Raw genomic sequence first — 21,552 nt, forward strand, 5'->3', positions numbered from 1 at the left:
AGATTATTGGTAGACGTCTCTGAAAAAGCATCGTGAAAATGTCACTCTCCAAGTTTACCCTGAATTTGTTTCGAAAAAACGATATTTTTCACTCAAGTCGTGCTTCTTTGAGTACTGTTACTTCCAAAAGAGGTTTGGGGTCTGCCCAACCGGATATCGAGAAAAATCCCGAGAAATACGATGATAAGTGGAATAAGGCCGTTGCAGACGCAGAAAAATTAGTTGGGCACAAAACATCTTTGATTGGATTGAGATATTTACTAAGTGAAGAAGTAGAGAACGTTGCAGTGCATGTGAGGAAACTATCGGGTAGTAAACATCCCCTAGTTAAAACAGTCAAGTGAGTATAAGATTAAATTTTAAATCGAAAGAATTCAGGATTATTTTTCGTTCGTAGTGTTCAGAATTTTTTTTTTTGGTTTATGGGACTTGATATTGATACTGAATGACTACGTTTTTCTTAATTCTTCTCAATTTGCAGAAATAGCACATCAATTATTGAAATGAAAGCAACTTTCCTACTGTCATTGCACTTTGTAAAAGTCGAAGAAGTAGAAATAGAGCGCGTGATTGAACTCTCACCAAATGAAACTCATGATCACCATGAACAGTATTTTTCAGGTCATAAATGGGTTCATCAAAAATCTAAAATTTGAATCGAAATTAAAGTGAAACGCTGAAAAACTCAGAAAAACTTTAAATTGAATGCAAATTGAAATCTAACAATGGTATAATAATAATGATAATAATAAAGGTCTTTTATTGAACAAAATAAGTTTCAACATCTATTCCAACGTTTATAGAGGGCGAGGTTCAGTATCAAGATTTAAATACAACAATTTCTCCTCAGTCCCCTCTGTGGGGACTTTTTATTTTTTTTTCACCGTATGTATGTCTAAATAAATTATGTGGTAAAGATATTCATATAGAAAGCGTAAGACCCACGAATTCTCGATTCCTGTCACTTTGAAATTGTATTTAGTATATTATATAGGTGGTGGTAATGGAATGGATTACCTATAATATTATGATAAGAGCTCATTCAGCATTCAATATAGAACAAATAAAATGAAAAAATCCAGGAAATTTTACGAACGTTACTGAAAAATGCTGCAAAATTTCAAACAAAAATTTATCGTTCTCGAAAACTTCAAAATACATATTCCCACTTTCACAATTCCGTCCAAAGTTCGAAGAGAAAATTTAAGTTTCATTCGTACGATTGAAATAAAGTCTTTTTTTTTATTATTATGATCATTATTATATTGTGATTATGATATTGTTAACTTTCACGTTCTTAGGCAAATCATCTGCTATTTCACCACAGTGACATGCAGGTTCAAGTTCAATGTGAATGAATTCGAATTTAATAAAGCTATATTAAATTAGCAATTGAACTCAGAGAAATTTTTATTGAACCATTGGTATGGAAATTCATATTTTGACTAGTATAGTGCCTACGTTAAAAGCTCAGAATTTTCTCCTTCTTGATCATTTTAAGTGAGCCCTTGTATGATTAAATGTATATATCTGTTGGGGTTATTATTTGCAATTGTAAATGAATAAATCTTCCATTAATGTTTAAACTATACAGGGTGTTTCATCATAAACTGGACAAACTCATATGACGTGTAGAGAACATCGGGAGAATCATTTTTTTCTTATGAAATATTTCCCGTTTTCGAAGCATAAGGGAGATACACGGTGTTTAATGTCATTTTCGAGCGTTATTATATTGAGTGTGGTCGGTTATGTATAAGACTGGAAGTAATGGTTTCTTGTCATATCGTAGTATTTTTGGATGCTTCATTCAGAAATGGTGTAGAGCACCGAAAAACAAATTACAAAATGGCGGAAAACCTGCAATGTTCTTGATTTTTTTTTTCGGTTGCCAAATTGATTTTCATTTCCTAAATTAACACAATTTTTAAATGATATCTGTGAAAAAATTTTTTCAGAAATCGAACACAACTTTTTTTTTACATGTCTACAGCGAAAAAAAAATTTCACTCGAAATTGATGAAATTTTTCACGATTGTACTTACTTTCATACCTAACACGAATATCAAAACAGAATCGAAAAATATCAAACGGTTTCGTTTTTACAGCCATTCAAATGTCCCGTTCGAATATCTGAAATAATAAAAAAACATGACACAGCTTGTGTTCTTAGGCCCATAATTTTTGAATTTGTATGTCGAAACATTTCAGATTGCAAAATGAATTTAAAAAAAAATCAGTGAAACTTCATTGAGAGTCGAACTCCCTGCTCTGAGTTAAGTACCTATTAAAATAAATGTGGAATCTGAATTGAGACTGTGCAAAGGTTTTTAATTTTCGTTGCCAAGCAATGGCAGCTCATAGAATTTGACAGAGTATTTGAATTTAACTGAATATAATATTGCAAATATCTTGAAACCAATTTATGCAGTTTGAGTAGAAATTGGCGGTTAATACTTCCCAGATATTAATGGCATGGCATTATTTCGGAAATTTCTACGAATAATTCCACAATTTCACAAACGCAACAAAAAAAACCTATTAGTATAAAATTTATTCATAATTCGTTCTCAAAAATATTGCCATTTTTCAGGATACACTTTCTCGCCCTTTTCGCCACACTATCTACCGCTGAACGAACCATTTCCGGGTTTCGGCGAATCTCTTCGGCGGCTGATTCGATTCTTTGAATCAGTTCTTCTCTCGAAGTCACTGGAGCTCGCTTATCATAAACAAGACTCTTCATATGACCCCAGAAATAAAAATCCATAGGTGTAAGATCTGGAGAACGAGGAGGCCATGCGACAGGTCCCAATCGGCCGATCCATCGGCGAGGGTATTGAGAGTCTAAAAATTCATCATGCTGGTACCATATTCCTTGAAAGTGACTCAAAGGAATATCTTCCAATAGATCGGGCAGAGTTTCCCTCAAAAATTGATTATGGCCATTTCCAGTCAATGTTTCAGGAAGAATGTACGGTCCTATAATGAATCCATCCTTCATTTCCGCCCAAACATTGACAGAAAATCTCTTCTGGCTATTTTTTGCTACTGTTGCATGTGGATTTTCCCTTTGCCATATAATATTATTTTTTTGTTGAAGAAACCATCTCTGTGGAATGTTGCTTCATCCGTAAACAGTATGAGACGTAGGAAATTCCTATTCTCACGTGTCCTTCTTAAAATAAATTCACAGAATTCTTTCCTCTTCTCAAAATCACCTTCTTCTGAGGTTTGACATGAATGGAAATGGTACGGATGGTAGCGATTTCTTTTCAAAACTCTCCATACAGTGGATTTACTCTTATTCACACTTGGATGATTTGTTAGAGTTCTCGTTGATACCATCGGATTTTCACTCACTAAATCCAGGATACGTTCTTCGTTATTTCGGATTGTTTCCTTCTTCTTGCGGTGAAGAATACCTTCTTCACGTAATTTACGCACTGTTTCTATGAAAGTTTTGAAATTAGGAACGTTTCGGCTTGGAAATCTGCGAGCGTAAATTTCCCTTGCTTTTCTCCCTGAGGAATTCGCTTCATAATAAGCCTGAACCATATCATTTTTTTCTAAAAGTGAATATTTCATTTTCGTTTGCATACAAATCGTTTCAATATACTCGAATTATTCAGTAAAATTCAAATACCCTGTCAAATTCTATCAGCTACTGTTGCTCGGCAACGAAAATTAATATGTATACTCAGAACCTTAGAACAGACTCATATTTCACATTAATACTTAACTCAGAGTAGGGAGTTCGACTCTCAATGAAGTTTCACTGATTTTTTTTTAAATTCATTTTGCAATCTGGAATGTTTCGACATACAAATTCAAAAATTATGGGCCTAAGAATACAAGCTGTGTCATGTTTTTTTATTATTTCAGATATTCGAACGGGACATTTGAATGGCTGTAAAAACGAAACCGTTTGATATTTTTCGATTCTGTTTTGATATTCGTGTTAGGTATGAAAGTAAGTACAATCGTGAAAAATTTCATCAATTTCGAGTGAAATTTTTTTTTCGCTGTAGACATGTAAAAAAAAAGTTGTGTTCGATTTCTGAAAAAATTTTTTCACAGATATCCTTTAAAAATTGTGTTAATTTAGGAAATGAAAATCAATTTGGCAACCGAAAAAAAAAATCAAGAACATTGCAGGTTTTCCGCCATTTTGTAAATTTTTTTTTGGTGCTCTACACCATTTCTGAATGAAGCATCCAAAAATACTACGATATGACAAGAAACCATTACTTCCAGTCTTATACATAACCGACCACACTCAATATAATAACGCTCGAAAATGACATTAAACACCGTGTATCTCCCTTATGCTTCGAAAACGGGAAATATTTCATAAGAAAAAAATGATTCTCCCGATGTTATCTACACGTCATATGAGTTTGTCCAGTTTATGATGAAACACCCTGTATAATGCATTCTCTCTTCAGAGTCTCAGACGTCTTAATGCAGGATGATAAATGTACAAAAATTGAGATTTATTGATATATGTATTATATTTTAATCTTTTTAGAAATGAAGTGTACTGGCCATTGACGTAGTAAGGATTTTTTTTTGGGAGAACCTCTGGGAAGCTCAAGCATGCTTGCTTGCTCGAAAATTTAGTCGATTTCAATATCTGGGGGGGGAGGGCACCGAGAATTTTGGGGGTGCGGGCGTGCCCATCTTGACCCCTACCTATCTTTCTTTCGATGGCTATTATACTAGATGCCTACTAAAATTTCCGGGTTGTTCCCCCAAGGGAGTCAACGCAACATTAGTAAACAAACTTTTATACTTGCTTTGGGTTTAAGTACCCAACATTTTTGGGAAGAAATGACAGTTTCGTGTTCCTAGGAGGATAGAACAGTTGAATCATGTTTATCATTTGAAAAGACTTAAATAAATTAGGTTTCTATCGGTTCTCAATCCGACCAGGTAACTTCTTCACGAAATAACGCACCTGCATTAACACTGAAACTTTTTTAGTAGGTACCTGTGTCTTCGATGAATTAAAGATTTGGGCTGATGGCCTTGAATGCGGTATTTGTGTCTCGATGAACAGTTATTTATAACATACCGATAGAGAGATTCATTACATAACTTCCTCTATCACTTTCTTTCTATGACATGAGCAGTTTACAAAGAAGAAATGTTTCATTTTTTCGTTGATTGACCAGTACTATCTGAAATAACGTGCGTTTTAAAAACTTCATGGTTTAGTAGGTTTAGGAATTTTTAGGGTTGATATTCTGTGTTTGAACACCTTGAGCCTATCTTGATGAGACTTTATCGAGTTATAGCGTTTTTTCGAAAAGTTTGCATATCAAAAATTACACTACTTAGAAGTTTTTGTCGATAAAAGGGTTGTTTGATTTATTTTCGCTCTAATGAAATAATAAGGTGGCATAAGCACCATGTTCAGACACAGAACAACCACCTTCAAAATTTGTTTCCTGCTAGCAGTAGGTAAATTTTTTTTCCACGTACGTTAAATATATCTTCTCAAAATCATCCATTCTAACATCTTTCCTTCAGTTTCTCATTGTTGAAGACTGACAATATCCTGAGAGGAACCGATACCTAAAATACCACAAAATGTTTTTTTTATTAAATGTTTATATCTTTATGTATGGCAACGGTGCCATACCTTACATTGCCAAAAATGATATGGCACAATTTCCCTAAATCCATTTTAGATTTAAAAAAAATGAGTATTGAAAGACCTGAAGTTACAAAAATTCCATATTTGTTGGGATATATGTGACATATGTATTTTCGACAGTTAAAAAAAAATATTCAAGAAATTTTGGAAGAACTTTCAATTCTTTTTTTCAATCAACATCTGATGCTGATGTTTCATTGAAATTCAATCTGGGAGGACTCTGCATCTTCTGTAATTCTGTAGGGTCTTCACTTCAGCACCAGTCTATGAAACAAATCAATTGAAAATTGAAATAATTGATTTGCCCCTGAGTACATTCTTCCACTAATTTGTGACGAGCAAATCAGACTAGGTTATCTATGAATCAGACAGAAAAAATTGTTGCCTGACAATGAACAAAAAATGAAACATTAAAATGATAACTTCGTAACGTTTCGGAGTCTATATCAGATTTCTTCATCAGATAAATTCTTAAAAAATCTTCTGAAATGTAGGTAGTTTCTCAATTGACATTGGTCAATACACGAAGACGTTGATTCATTTCATTTCGAAATTACCGGAGGCCAGTGCTTTTCTCAGTAAATTAATCCAAATACCTACCTACGATCTATTCCTACTGAACAAATAGCCAAATAATTATTTTGATCCAACAAAATATACGTGGACTCTTTAATTTTTCGTTTATATAATAATCAGTTTCTGTCTTCTGTCATTAAAATTTTAGCGTTATTCCATCATGTGTTCTCCTCTATTCGAACACACATGATCTGCAATCTGTGATCTATTAATTTCTCTATTTTCAATGTTATTTTTATGTTCGCGTTTTCTTATTTCTAGAGGTCTAGACGGTTTACCTGTATAAGTTTTACCACAAATACAGGAATGTTTCAAATACAATTTTTTGTTTTGTTTTTCATTCAATGGTTTAGTTTTTGTAAGTAGGTAGGTATAGATCTTGAATCATTTTGTTTTTTAAGAATTCGTCTGAAGATATAGATTCCGAAACGTTACGAAGTTATCATTTATAATGTTCCATTTTCCATTATCGGCAACAATTTTTTCTATCTGATTTGCTCCTGAAAAATGGGTGCAAGAATTTACGCAGGAGCAAATCAATTATTTCAATTTTTAATTGATTTTTTGTGATAGACTGTGAGTGAAAACCCTACAGAATTTCAGAAGATCTGAATCTGGCTTTTCGTGTTTTTCTTCATATTATTCAAATTCATGAAGAATCTTCATTTACATTAAATACCTACTTATTGCGTGTATGAACAACCTTTGTGTATTCCTTAGTTATATCAAAATATTCTGGATTTTCTTGGAATGGCGAAATCAAGAGGAGTATTTGAAAAATTCTCAGAAAGTCTTCCTCAATTTTGATTCACCGCGAAGAATTTAAATTTGTCCTACGTTTATTGGCAACCTTGCATACAATATCATGAAAATTAAAAGAGTATGTTCTGATATTGTATTCATAAATTTGAAATCATCAGTAGGTTTATGTCCATTGTGAGGATATTCAGTTTTCCTAATGAGTATAGATTAGCTTGAGTCGTTCACTTGCATCAACAGACACGAAGGCTAAATTTCTTTTCATTCCACCATTATTTGTTCTCACCTTGTGAGAACAAATTGAACAATCCATTTATTGCAAGTAAAAAGCATATAAAATTACGAGTAATGTCTGATCATTAGGTATGGGAATGGATACCCTGCTCATAAAATAATTTTTCTCACCTTGCAGGTTACGAAGCGAAGAAATCCGTGACATGTCGCAACAGAAACGGCAAATTTGCAGGGAACTCTTAATTGGATCAATCAATTAATTGGATACGATACATATGATACATATATAACATTTGTCGAGTTATTCATTTGTCAGCTTCAAAATGGAGTACACGCTGAGTTTTTCGATTAAATTTATCTGTAGTCACAAGAATATATCAATTATTCAACTCAATTTGATAGACTAAATGCATAAAAGCTCTCTTAATAGAATATTTCTAGTACCTACTTTTGCTTAACTAAGGAAAAACAATCGAAATTAAATAAACTCGTGATTGAGTGTATGACATAATTATGAATTAAATTAGAATTTTCGGATTATTGAAATAGAGATCAAGAAATCTAGATTTGAATGAACTAAACTGCTTAAGCCTGATGGTGAACCCTCGAAAGTAGCTGGATTCCCAGCAGACCTAACTACAAACGGATATTTGGAGTGAAACCTGATTTTTATTAGAAAAAATTAAGTTTTATTACAGCACCTATTTATTGTATAGCACCATTGAGTGGGTTTGATACTCAATGATAGCACTAAATTCTGCATCGACTGAAACAAAGTGCCTGTTTTGGATCACCTTTTTTCATACTAGATGAGGACCTGGAAGTGGGGCAAATCTCCCGAGTCATTGTGAATTGCATCTTAAATATGAGGGGTTCATAGCTGAATTGAAGCAAGTCCACGGCTGAATCAATTGGTGATAAACAACTTCTAAGCCATTTATCTCAAAACTAGGCTGCATGGACTTGGTTCACTTTTCACTTCAGCTATGAACCCCTCATATGCAGTTTATTATTCCTTGAATCAGTTTGCATTTTTTTCGTTTTGTTGCTAACTCTTCATAAAATAATTTCATTTACATATTTGTATCAAAATATTTACATTCAAATAAGAATGTAATATCCATAAGTTGTTTTATTCAATTTATCAATAATATTCAATATTTGTTACAGAAAACTGATATATAACGCCAGCAATAACGTCCAAACGTGGGGTCTAGTGATACTCTTGATTTCAAAAGCTCTTGGACACAATTCAAAAATAACTGTAACTAATGCAGAAGCCTGCGCTGGATATTTGCATTCCCAAAGAGCCTTAGCCGAAATCACCGAGATGATCAGAACGAGTCACGTTGTTCACAGAGGACTGATGAATCTGTCGAAGGATAACACGGAAGAAGAATTGAGGGATGTGGTTAACGGAAATAAGATTGCTTTATTGAGTGGTGACCACTTACTGAGCACCAGTTGTCTGGAGTTGGCGAAATTGAAGAATCAAGATCTGGTAGATAGTTAATTATTTTGTTTCGTATTATTCTATCGGAAACATAACAAGCAGTGTCGCGAGCTGCTAGATACATCGAGAATTCATTGAGATTAGATATGTTTCACAAAATTTGGTGGTGGGTATACTTATTTCAGAAACTCAAAAAGGGTTAAATTCGTGGCGCTATTATTCTAACTTGCTAATAAAAGTTTCCAGACGCCTACTTCCTCTAGATGAGGCATAATATGTTGGGGGTGGAACCACTGAACCAGTGCATTCGACAATATTGTTGATCAATCTGTGAATAGACATTACGCGCAGTGCGCTGCGCCCCCTTTTCTCAGAAACCCATTCTTTCCTATGAAATTTGCGAAAATTGCTTCCTTTTACCTCTTTTAATAATGCAAAAAATTACAATCAATAAGTTCGTTGACATCAAAATAGAAAATTACAACATAGATGCTTCTTTGTAACTTTCTCGCCTGGGTTCAACGAATTCATTCGTGAAATTACAGGAATTGGCGATACACCTGAACGATAAGGATAGAAAGTGAAAACAGCATGGCCGTATCTCAGCTGGGACGGAATTCAGATTTAATGAATGGCTGGAATAAACTTTGATTTGTCATATAATAGGTAGTGAATCTTATTACTGAGCCAATATTGAATTTCAGGTTTATCGTTAACGGTATGTGCAATTAGTACGACGCCGACGCGCCGTGGCAGTACCAGCTTCACACAAGTGTCATTCGAAATCATAGCAATATTTGGCGATTCGGCAAAAATATAGTACAGGAAAAAAGTGTTTCTTTTGACCTCAAGAATCAACTGTTGAAATATTTGTACGAGTGAAAGACTCACCCTCTATATTTAACCATATTTCAAGCCTTTTCTTGTTGAAACAACATTTAGAAGAAACAACTGGAAGTTGGGTAGGCGTTAGAAGTAAAAAGGTTCTTGAAATGGGACACCTTATATACGCCAAAGATATTACAATATCAAAGATATGTAATATCTTTGATATACGCAGGGTGAGTCTTTGACTCGTACAAATATTTTAACAGTACATTCTTGAGGTCAGAAGAAACACTTTGTTTCCCATACCATTTTTTCCGAATCGGACCTAATGAAAAGATATAGCCATTTTAATAAGTTTTCATAATGAGCTGTGCCACCCCTGAAAAAAAATTACCTAACTAGCCAAATCTGTAGACCTTTAAAGAGTTGTATTCAGCCAAGGTGCCCACTTTATCAAATTTCCCAGATAGTTTTTGATTTTTGAACATCAAATTACTCGAAAACGGCGGTTTAAACGAGAGAATATGAAGAATACTCTTATTTTACAAACCGTTGAAATATTTATCAGATAGCGTCCAATTGAGTTTCTAGAGTTGGGTTCTTTGAATTTTTCGTATTTTTATGGTAGGTACGTAATGGTCATATTGGTCATAATGTGAAACTGAAAGACATGGGTGATATCTTGTGTTCGAAAAAGATTGATTAAATCAATGAAAAACTATATCCCGAAATTCATTTCATTATAGTAAAGGAAAAAAAGTGTTTCTGTTGACCTCCAGAATTTACTGTTAAAATATTTGTACGAGTCGAAGACTCACCCTGTATAAAACATTTTTCATTTAGAGATTGAATCCATTTTGTGTCATGCAGGTAGGTACCTATAATTTTAATCAACTCATCTTCTTCAATAATATGTATTTGAATGAACAATTTAAAGAGCATAGTTCATGGTTCAAATATTTGTAGGATTTTTAAGACATTTGGTATTTTGAACCAAATGCCTTCAAGTCATTCAAATATTTGAACAATGAACTATGTCTTTTTAGTTCATGCCTACCGCAAAATTCCAATCGGCTTTTCGAGCAATTAGGAGAAAATAGGTTGTAAATAATACCTAAATGAGGAAAATGTCACTTCTCCAGTTGCTGAATTATTTATAGAGGTATTATCCTAACAACGCATACTCATTAGAATGCAGAATGCAGTTAACTGCAGTTGGGGAAAACGATTATTTTTCAAAATTGATGTGAATAAATTACTTGTGTACTTGAAACAGATTATACGATTTTTACATAAGTTTTCCTACAGCCCCTGAAGATGCTATTGTGATAGCGAAACACGTGTCGTAGTTTAAAAACTCATTTTGTGAAAATCGTGTATAATATATTTCGAGTTCAATTATGGATTTTCATCAAGTATCGGCCACATAAATTCAATAATTATTTGTGCTCCGCCATGCACCAGCAGTAAAGATAGATGCTGGTAAAATTCTAATTGTTTTTCGAATACCTACTCATTACAATGCAATGTAGACTGTGATAGGTACTAGGTACTATTTTAATCTGAGAATTTGTATTGCTGGGAGATCGGGGATCATTAGTTCCACTTTATTAGGACTAGAAATAACTATGGTATAAATTCACTCATTGACAAAAGTAGGTATTGAAAGATTTCAAAATTTCATCGTTTGAAAAAAAAAGGACTATTAACAATTTTAGAAAATCCTATATATTTCCGATTTGGCGATTTGCTTTGATAAGTCTAGAGCATATCTAGGAATCTATATCCAGGAATTGGAGGATTAAAAAGGCGGAAAGATTGAAACGAAATTTTCATATGTTATAATTTGAAAGACAGCGATGATCAACGAATTCACACCACACAGTCCACACACGCATATAATATTTCACAATCGGCTCTGATTATTATTTTTTTTTTATTCAAGGTAGAGCTGATGTCATCAGCAGTCAGAGACTTATCGGAATCGGAGTTCATCGGCTTGAGAGATGACCAAAATCTCCCCTTACCATCTCCTCCGAGGAAAAATGGTGTAAGTACATTCAAGTTGCCAGAAAATACTTTGGAACCTATAAATTCCGGAGATGCCTTAGGAGTTGCAAGAGCTGAATGGACTCTTCGAAGCATTTTGGAAGGAGGCAAGTACATATTTCATGAACAGTTTCACCTTCATTGATAGATATAAAAAAAAATAGCTAAACGTGATCCTCCACCAAAACAGTACTTTGTATGTGTCACAGTTTTTACCCAAAATGGCAAGATTGCACGAAGACCACTTCGAATATTGCTTCCAAACCCACTGTATCACCAGATTTGGCACCCATAGATTTTACCTATTCGCCGCCCTAAAAAAAATTTCAACTCGAATAATAAAGAGGTGAAGGTAGTCACTGGGATGATGTCACTCTCGAATTAGGTATACGCGCGTTCTTGACGAATTTTACCAAGAAACTTATCATCCGGTCTATTCCACAGAGTGTTTATTATAATGATGCGGCAAAAATGCAGGAAGTGATTAATTGTCCGAATAATTTAAAATTTTGCTAACAAACATGGGGTCAAATATGCACCACTTTTGAGATAAGGGGTGTCAAAAATAGAAGTTTTGGATTCATGAAATTGAAAGAGGTGTTTCGCCAAAATTTTGGATATGTTGAAGGTTATATCCCTATCAAATAAAGTATTCCTGCTGTTTAAGTTATTATTGTTCAAGTACTTATATGACGTACCTACTACACATTACGACTACAAAAATACTACAAAAATGTTTAAAAAGCCATTTTTCTTAAAAACGATCGGGTTTGGATTTGGCTGATTTGAACATTGAATCAATAGTACCTTTCTTTGACAGGCATTCCATTTTAAAATTAGGTTTTCACCTCCAAATTTGTATCTTGCGGGAAGAAATGATGGTTTTAAGGGCTATAAGCCAGCCAAAATGGCTGGAAAAAATAAATCATAAACAGAATTATTCATGAAGTACCTACAATCAATGTTCATCATTTTCAGGGAACCTACTAGGCAAAGCATGTCAGGGTGCTTTGATACTAGCAGGACACTCAACTGCCACACAGACACAAGCGTACCGTTTTGGTTTGAACCTCGCCTTAGCTTGGCAAATACGCTCAGAACTGCTCCCTTTTGCCCCAGGATTTTCAGACCCATTTTCTCTAGTTTCTGCTCCAGTATTGTTCACCTTACAAAACGACCCGGAGTTGTACAAAGAAATACAGAAAGGCCAACGAAACGTCCATGAGGTAAATTATGAGAAATTGAGAGGATGTGTGTTATCTGGACCTGGCATTGAATTGACAAAGGACCTTCTCAAAGAGCATTGTAAAAATGCATATGAATTTTTGGGCAAACTGCCAGATTCAGATGCAAGAGGGGCAATGGAAAGCATGTTAGATCGTATATCTGATACAAAGTAATTACTATCCTTCGAATATCCCATACATATAACTAAATCAGGTAATTATAATTGCTACAATGACATTCGTATATACTAAATCACTGAATGGGAAAGTTGTAGAAGGTGTTGAAATATACAGAAAAATATTTGAATGAGAAAGTACCTGAGTTGATGGGTAAAATATATAAAACATATATTAAACAATTTCTGTATGAGAAATTATATATATTAACTATTTATAAGGTATTTTATAAAATAAGGTGCATTGTATTTTGTATATGTAGATCATAAAAGATTGTATATTTATTTTTTATCAAACCAAGAATTAATTATTATCAATTAGAACATCTCACATAAAAATATAAATCAAGACCAGTGCAATCTGGCATTCAGATTGGACGTCTATTGGTTGTGCAAAAAGACTGTCATATATGAATAATCAACTGAAGCATGTTCAGCATTACATATCCAAAAAGCTAAGAAAATGAAATAAACATCTGTTTCTACTATACACTAGTCTACATTTATTCTACGTTTTTATTAGTTTGGGATGTGATTTCATGATTCGATTCAAATATTAATTAAATGAAGAATTCTCCTCGATTACAATTATTACTGCACATATTGCAAGTTCAAACTTGATGATTGTGAGTTTAATTACATACGTCAAATACGGGGTTTTTAATAGCTTTTCTCGTGAAGAAAGTGGCAATAGCCTTCTAAAGACGGCTATGCTTATATTAAGGCAGAGAGGACTCCTCCATAGCCTACTAGCAAATAGAGAGTTGGTAAGTAGCGTGTGGCAACACAGCTGAGTTACCTCGAGGAAGATATGCAGAAAGGACCTGATTGGAAGGGTGATGTATTGGCAAAGATACTCTTTGGTATTGATTGACCAGGTCAAGCCTAATTAGCAATGCCAATGCGTGTTAATGTGACACAGCATGTGGCAACAGGCAACATCGAGTACTTCTGATTCTCTCCTTTCCAAGAAATAATGGTGGAATTACGCATGTAATCTCTAGTCTATATTGCCAAATGGTGAAATAATATAAAATGGGCGAAAACCTGTTTTCTCAATATTTCTATGGTTTCAACTTTTGACGAGCACAGAAAAATAGAGCTTCCTATAACAAAAGCAGTCTCCTTCAGGCAATATCATTCTTTTATTGCTTTTTACCAATTTTCACAAAATTTGAATCAAGACATATTTAATAAATTTTCATAATAATGAAGACTTATAGAAGGAGACAGTGGTAATCATACGATGCTATATGTTTCTGTGCTCATCAAAAGTTGAAACCATAGAAATATTGAGAAAAAAAGTTTTTGACCATTTTCTATTATTTATAATGGTACAAACCATATGATGTTATATATTTTTGACATCAGAAAAAATTAAGCTTTCAAAAAATTGCATAGAAAACTAGTGTTCCCATTTAAAAAAACATAACTTTGGGTAATAGCTTCGTAATTAAAAATCCTGCCAAAAAGGCGAGCACGCCACTGGATTCTACGGAAAAAGTGCCTGTATAATGTTTCAATTTCAGAGCTCTAGCATCAGTATTAACGGAGATATAAATTTATTTCAATAACGCCATTTTTCCAATTTTTGCTTATAACTCAAAAACAAAAGAAAGTGGCTAAAAATGACTACTACAATTGTTAGTTTCTCAGAAAAAGAGAACGAGAATGGGGTATCAGATTTTGTGTATCTCTTCTGGTTTAAAAACTGTAGTGCTAAAACATCGATATTTGCCCACCCTGTACATTCTTTATTCCGATACTTTGAAAAAACGGGTTTTGAATGGAGATTGACAAAACTCAGAAACTGTGAAAAATTTTATTTCACCTAAAAACACAATCTATTTATATCACATTTGGAAAATGCATGGAACAAAGCTTTTTCAACCAGCAAAAAAGTTTTGTATATAACATAGCACAACAATAGCTAAAATTGTAGATAAGAAACAAATTGATCTATATCACCCAAGTATTGAATTACAACAAAAATAATTTTATTTTCATTTGTAACTAAAATATTCTTGGTAGATAAATTATATATAAAAAAATTCTGTAAAGAATGTAATACTCATGAGATATTGTTTTAATGGCTTCACTCATATTATTGATTTCAACTGCCGATTAAAATTGTTTCTATCATTCAACATGATTCAATATCACAAGATTATTATGTGGTAACAAACAAAATAAAATAAACAACATGTTTTGGAATATCCAATTAATGATACCTTATATTGCTAGAGCTCAAAAAAAAAACTGAAAAAATGAAGCACAACTCAATTCGAAGACAGAGTGGTACTTTCTGATATGCACAAAATCATCACAGCCATATCAATCTTGTTGTTTATGAAAATGTGCTGACAACAATAATGATATCAATTCAATATTATTTCAACTAACTTTAGAGTCAGTATGGAGACAAAGCTTCCACCAATTGCATTAAGGCGAACTGAGCATCATTTCTTGGAAAAGTATCCAAAATATCCATACTTTCTTCCTTCAATTCTTGTAATAAATCAACTGTCTTATTAATGCCTTCTCCATTAAGAACTCTATTTCTAATCTCTTTATACTGATAATTACTACCTTCAAAAAGTTCATACATGTCTGGTTCTTCAAGAAGTTGGAACAGAACAGGGGCACTAGTGAGACTGAAAGGTAATGTGGTATTTTGTATAAAAGGTTTCAATTCCTCGTTAGCTTGCCATGCAAGTCCTAAACTCCTTCCAAGTTCAAAGCCTATTTGCTGGAATTCTTTGGGATGTCCTCCAAGTATCATGGCACCTTTACAACTTTTAGCTAACAGAGTAATGCCTCCAAGCACATTTCTTAGGATCCATTCTTCTCTAGGATTTCCTAAGAACTTGTTTATGTCGTAAGGTCCCATATCTGACTCAGATATTTGATTCTTATAATTATTTGGGTTTGGTTTACTTGGAAGTGGCTTGTCATACTGATCTCTAGGCTGAATAAAATCACTGTGAGCTAAATCCCTTAAAGAAGTAGCAATAATTTCATTCAAGTCGTTGTTATTTAGTAACGCCAGATCTTTGAAACTCTTGCTATATAAGTAATCACCAGATAACAAGGCGAGTTTGTTTCCAAAATGTAAGTTCTTATAGTTTTCATCAGTTTCCTTCAGAGTCAACATAGTACTGTGCATTTGATGTCCAGTTTTTATCATTTCTGTTATTTCTGCAAGGCTTCTTTGAGTATGAAGTATTCCTATGATGTAAAAATTTTAAACAAATTAGCTACTTAATCATCTATACTGAACTAATTCTTAAATTCTCACGGACAAAGAACAAATAATTCATCACAGTGTGCCCAAAGCTAACTTGTCCAAGTATCTTTTCTCTTTTACCCTTATGAAAACGTTTTCAAAGCTTTTGTACAAATAGATACAGTACGTGGACACCTCGAAACATTGAAACACGAAAATTATTTCGACATTCTGATATGATATGATATATATAAGTATAAGGAATCTAACAATAAATTGGAGGTATATCATCAGCTGATCCTTCATATCAGTTAACATGTCACAAGATAACTGTTCTTGGATTTCAAGGGATGAAAAATGCAGTATTAGGTTTTAACTTCAAAATACAGAACATTGCAACTGACAGGTGAATTTAAGATTACTGTGAAGGGAAATGGAAGATGCACGATTAATGGCATATTCCTAGAATTCAAGTTTTTCTAAAAAATTTAATACACAACCAACCAACGTACCTGTTAATTCATCTTGTTCAATATCCTCAATTCCTGAAGTGATCCCTCCTGCTTTCGATACCAAAAGAACAATCAGGCCCCATTTTGCAGTATCATTTTGCTGTATTAGGTCTCTGAGGAAAAAATCTTACAATTCCAGGAAAGTTTAAGAATCTAAATTTATTTACCTTGCAACTCCTAACATGGGATGCCTGGTTCCTATAAGTTTTGAGACATAAGAAGCGATATTTGAAATTTCATCAGTAAGTAACCATCTCAAATTCATGAAAGAAGTTGAATAGCCTACGATTTTTTCAGCATTTTTCACAGCAATCATCCATCTATCATCGGTGGAATAATAAGTGCTGGAAATTCTTATAAGGTTCCTAGAATACCTTTGAGAAGAAACGATTCTACTTAGGGCATTCATTTTCACTGGTTGACTGGACTAATAACACTAATTTTTAAAATGGAGGAGAACGAATAAATGATAATTTTTTACAACACACCTTCATTTTTTTGCATGGATGGAAAAAAAAACTAGTTAACCTTTTTTCATGTGCGTTTAGAGGTTGACAATGGGTCATAGAATTGAAAATTCGAAGAAGAAACCACATCAAGACTTTCCTGACATTTTTTATACAGAGTGTCCCAATGAGAGTGAGCCTCCACTGATATTTCTCATAGGAAATGGAATACGTTCATTAATATTTGTACGGGGAATACGGGGATACATTTTGGATGATATCCTAGTGCATCGATGCACTGCATCCGAGAACAGGGGCGGGTAACACCTCATGTCGAAGGTCTTTGAAATTCCTTTTCAGAAAAGATGTCCAAAATGATCATACTGGGACATACAGTCCCAGTAATATATAAACCTAAAACCTAACTCATTCTACATATATAGTACTCAACCCAGTAACACGAAAAGAAAACAGTTTTCCCGCACTCCAGATGAAAAAAATGCAGAGTATTATTAGAAGAGTTGCTCTTTCAGAATATGCATCATATTCAGATTCACGATGTCTTTTCTGTGAGATACTCGTGTCGAAAGTTGACCTTCTAAAAGTTTCCGAAAGATGGGGTCAGTTAAAAATTTTTCAAAACCTAACAATTGCAACGAGGTGGATTAAATTTCGAGATTTATTATTAGAAGTTGCTCATTCGGAATATTCATCACATTTACAACTACGAATATACTTCTGGGAGAAAGTTTGTTCTTCGAAAAATCCCGAAAACAAAACTAAATTTTCGATGTACAAAAACATGAACCAGCGGAAAGAAAAACGAACGTTTTGGTTTAAAAATTTGCGTTTAGTTGTGCAAACTTCATACCAAAAAATTTTTATGATTGCTTTCATTGGTTCTATGAGTCGACAATATATCTGCCTTTAAAAACACTTTTCTGCAATAAAGATGGCTGCACTCTGAAAATGCTCGGACAGTACCTACCTAGATAAATGTAAAATAAAAAATAAATAAAAACCTACGATAGACAAACGACACTGAAATTTTGGTTTTAAAATTCGCATTCGGGTGAACAAATGAAATAATTGGGTGGACAAACATGAATTTACGATGGACAAACGACCCTGAAATTTTGGTTTCAAAATTCGCATTTGGGTGTGCCAACTTCATACTTTCGAAAATTTTCAAAGATTGGTTTGTATGGTTCTGTGGGTGGACAAAAGTAGACTTACGTTGGACAAACGGTCAATACTATTCAAAACACGTTTTCGCTGCTCAGAAATTGCACCAAAAAAACTTTCTCTCGAACGGTGCGTGAACGAATAATAATAATAATACATATCGCCAGGATACCTCATTGAAGAACGATAGCTGTCGTTATAGCTGTGCGACACATGAAACTATCCAGCACATTACCGGGGGATGTCAAGTTCGGTGGCACTGAGTAATAAAATAGGCATGGTGCTGTTGCCAAGATTCTTCACCAAGTATTGGCACTAAAACACCAACTTCTAAGTTCGAAAAAGGTTCCTTATTAAAATTACCATCCGGATGCTGTATTGGAAAATGAACATCACAAGCTCTACTGGGATCGCACGGTTCTCACAGACTGGGAAATAACTCACAATAGACCAGACCTCATATTGATCAATAAGGATAAGGAATAAGGAGGACACAGCACTATTCATCGACGTGGCGATTCCAAATAATAATCTTCTAGATAGACACACCGAAAAAATTTCAAAATACAGAGATCTCGAGGAACAAACCAGGAGACAGTGGAAGCTGAAAGATATCAAGACCATCCCTATTGTCATATCATCTACAGGCCTGATACCGAAGAAACTACTAGAGAACTTGAGGAAACTTCAGTTGGACGAAAATATCTATAGAGTCATGCAGAAGGCGGTACTGCTGGGAACGGAGAGAACTGTACGCAAGTACATGGGAAATTCAGAGGAACATCGTCTGCTCCGACAGGAAGTGCGGGTGGAGCAGGAATCCAACCTACAGCAGGGAGCCTAGGAGCGACCCGGACCCGACCACCACCACGTGCCCGAAAACCTGGAGAGGGTTCCAATAGAGCTTAATCCTTTTGATATCTGAGATATCTGGGATAAGTGAATTTTCCTCTTGAGAGGAGTGTGAAAGCCGCAAGGCTAAAGTCATAACAATAATTTATTTATGAATATACATACAAACATTAAATTGAAGTACATCATAAATATTCACCGTCAATAAATTCCACGGTTTTGTCAACAAAAAATATCTCACTATAAAAAATTTCAGACAGATAAACAAACATTGTAAAATTCATACAAACTTTAAATTTTCTGCAGAAACAGTTCTTCAACTTTCTTGTTATTTTTGTTTTTTGGTTTTTGCTCACTCAACATTCTGATAGTGTCATACAGTTCATTATATAATTTTTAGACAAATAAAAAAACAACCATAGACCTACGATGGACAAACGACCCTGAAATTTTTGCTTCAAAATTCGCATTTTGGGGTGCCAGCTTCACATATATCTACTGTATAGTGAAGATGTGATATTTTTAATGAGCTTCATAATACACCATTCCCCTGACAATTGAGAATTCCTTCAAGACTCACTGGACTAAAGCAGGTCCTTGAGGTAGGTACCTATACCATCGACCACAACCGTCAACTGCTAATCACCTGTAGCAAAAATGCTCAAACAAATAACTTTCTAAATCAGTGTGATCTTAGCTGTATTCACCCCTCTAATGACTTGTACTCACATTTCAAGACTATGTAGTGCTTCCAATTTGATTTATGTTTGGATTCGTGTTGTTTCGAAGTTCATTCTCAATTTTTTTCATCTTGTTCAAAACATTAACTTCAATGTACAAATGTCCATAAAATATAAGCCTTTTCTTAGGTAAGAAGATTATGTAATCAGTTTGAGAATATTAATAAATAATTCAGTTTTTTGTGATAGGTAAGTTCCGAACGATTAAACCGATTCTTGTAATTTTTTAATTTAAGTTAATACAAACATCAGTAATGATTTGTTTCCAAAAACTTCCCCAGTACTTGAAGATGAGAAACTTAAGAAACATTTTTGTATTCTATCGTTGATTCTGCAAAAAAGGTGTGTAGGTGCACCATCAAAAAAATACAATGTTTTCGAGCTACATATATCCATTTTTATGATTGAATATCAATAGTAATTTACGTAACCGTAGGCCATAGCCACCTACGCTCGTCTTGGAATCCCTCGAGTTCCGTAAATGACTTGTGGAACGTGTGATACCTAGAATTTTTTTTCTGCAGCCTCACTTACGATACTTGTTTCTATTTTTTGATTTGAAAAGCAAAGAAATACACACATAATTTTGGCATTGTGTTGATGTTATTCTTTTGTGTGTGTCGTGCATCCTAAGAATTACTTGCTAACAATTTTTTTTAAGATGTGGTTGAACCACTGCCTCCTTCAATCCCTATAGACTACTCTAGTTGAACCTATTTCCCGCTTTACAGACAGCATGCAGAAGGATTCAATTTTTTGAGACGAGTATAATGTGCATCCCTATTCATGGCCACCCTAGTACTCTGATTTTTATTATGTCGTTCAAGTAGGTGCTAAGTTGATACATATAGACACTGCAAGCTCTATAATACGAATAACAGGTTGTTTGGAAAACAATATATAAAGAGGAAATTGGCTACGAAGATACTGCATCAATGCCAAGGGTTGAACAGGACGTGAAAAAAAAAAAAGAAATTATGTTTACTTTTTTTCTTTCTTCAAAATTTAACCCCCGTTTTCCATAGTTAATCTTTCTTGCCCGAAAATTCCTACCTACTCTTGGTAGATCTCTGACATCAATTTCATTGTTATGTAGATAATGAATCCCATGCGCGGTTTTGCAAGCTGAATCAGATTTCAACCCTTTGAAGGAAAATCTTGAATATCATGAATTTGAAGATATTCAACTGAATTCTATTTTTGGTATTCCAATTATTTTACCTCTATTCATAAACCTCTCACATTACAACAAGAAAACTCACGTTGCAGGCAGCGTGTCGGAAAAGCTGCTGCTCATGTGCCATCCTTTCCTTTTTTGACTCACGCGATAGGAGATTGATCGAAATTATGCTCTCTGTCAGTTGTAACAGGGTAAACCGCTACAAGGGTTGAAAGAAGGTTTCAGTTTCATTCAAGACCGTTAATTAACGTGATGTTCAAAAAAGTGCACTGAAAACTTGCCCATGATCTGGCGAAAATTAATTTATTGTGAGTATATCTGCTACTTTCAGATTCTCGAAACCTGTTGATCATCGAAGTTTTTTCATTTTACAAGCGAGTCTTCTCCCCCATTCATTCATTGAAAACAATATGCAATGCAAAACAAATATTTTGTAATAAAATTTTGT

General features: G+C 34.0%; 2 protein-coding genes across 2 annotated transcripts; one reads left to right on the top strand and one right to left on the bottom strand.

Moving 5' to 3' along the window:
- On the top strand, nucleotides 1–13,453 carry LOC123311433 (all trans-polyprenyl-diphosphate synthase PDSS2). The gene is made up of 4 exons (XM_044895384.1): nucleotides 1–340; nucleotides 8,402–8,732; nucleotides 11,458–11,668; nucleotides 12,540–13,453. The coding sequence occupies exons 1-4, from the start codon at nucleotides 39–41 to the stop codon at nucleotides 12,959–12,961; spliced, it is 1,266 nt and encodes a 421-aa protein (XP_044751319.1). The 5' UTR covers nucleotides 1–38; the 3' UTR covers nucleotides 12,962–13,453.
- Nucleotides 13,454–14,771: 1,318 nt separating this feature from the next.
- LOC123312492 (all trans-polyprenyl-diphosphate synthase PDSS2-like) lies at nucleotides 14,772–17,224 on the bottom strand. Its single transcript, XM_044896943.1, has 3 exons — nucleotides 16,869–17,224; nucleotides 16,702–16,814; nucleotides 14,772–16,191 (listed from the first exon to the last, which is right to left on the bottom strand). Exons 1-3 carry the CDS (start codon nucleotides 17,108–17,110, stop codon nucleotides 15,374–15,376), a joined length of 1,173 nt encoding a protein of 390 aa, XP_044752878.1. The 5' UTR covers nucleotides 17,111–17,224; the 3' UTR covers nucleotides 14,772–15,373.
- Between the last annotated feature and the right edge of the window lie 4,328 nt (nucleotides 17,225–21,552).

This window comes from Coccinella septempunctata, chromosome 4 (assembly GCF_907165205.1).
Source record: "Coccinella septempunctata chromosome 4, icCocSept1.1, whole genome shotgun sequence".
NCBI lineage: Eukaryota > Metazoa > Arthropoda > Insecta > Coleoptera > Coccinellidae > Coccinella > Coccinella septempunctata.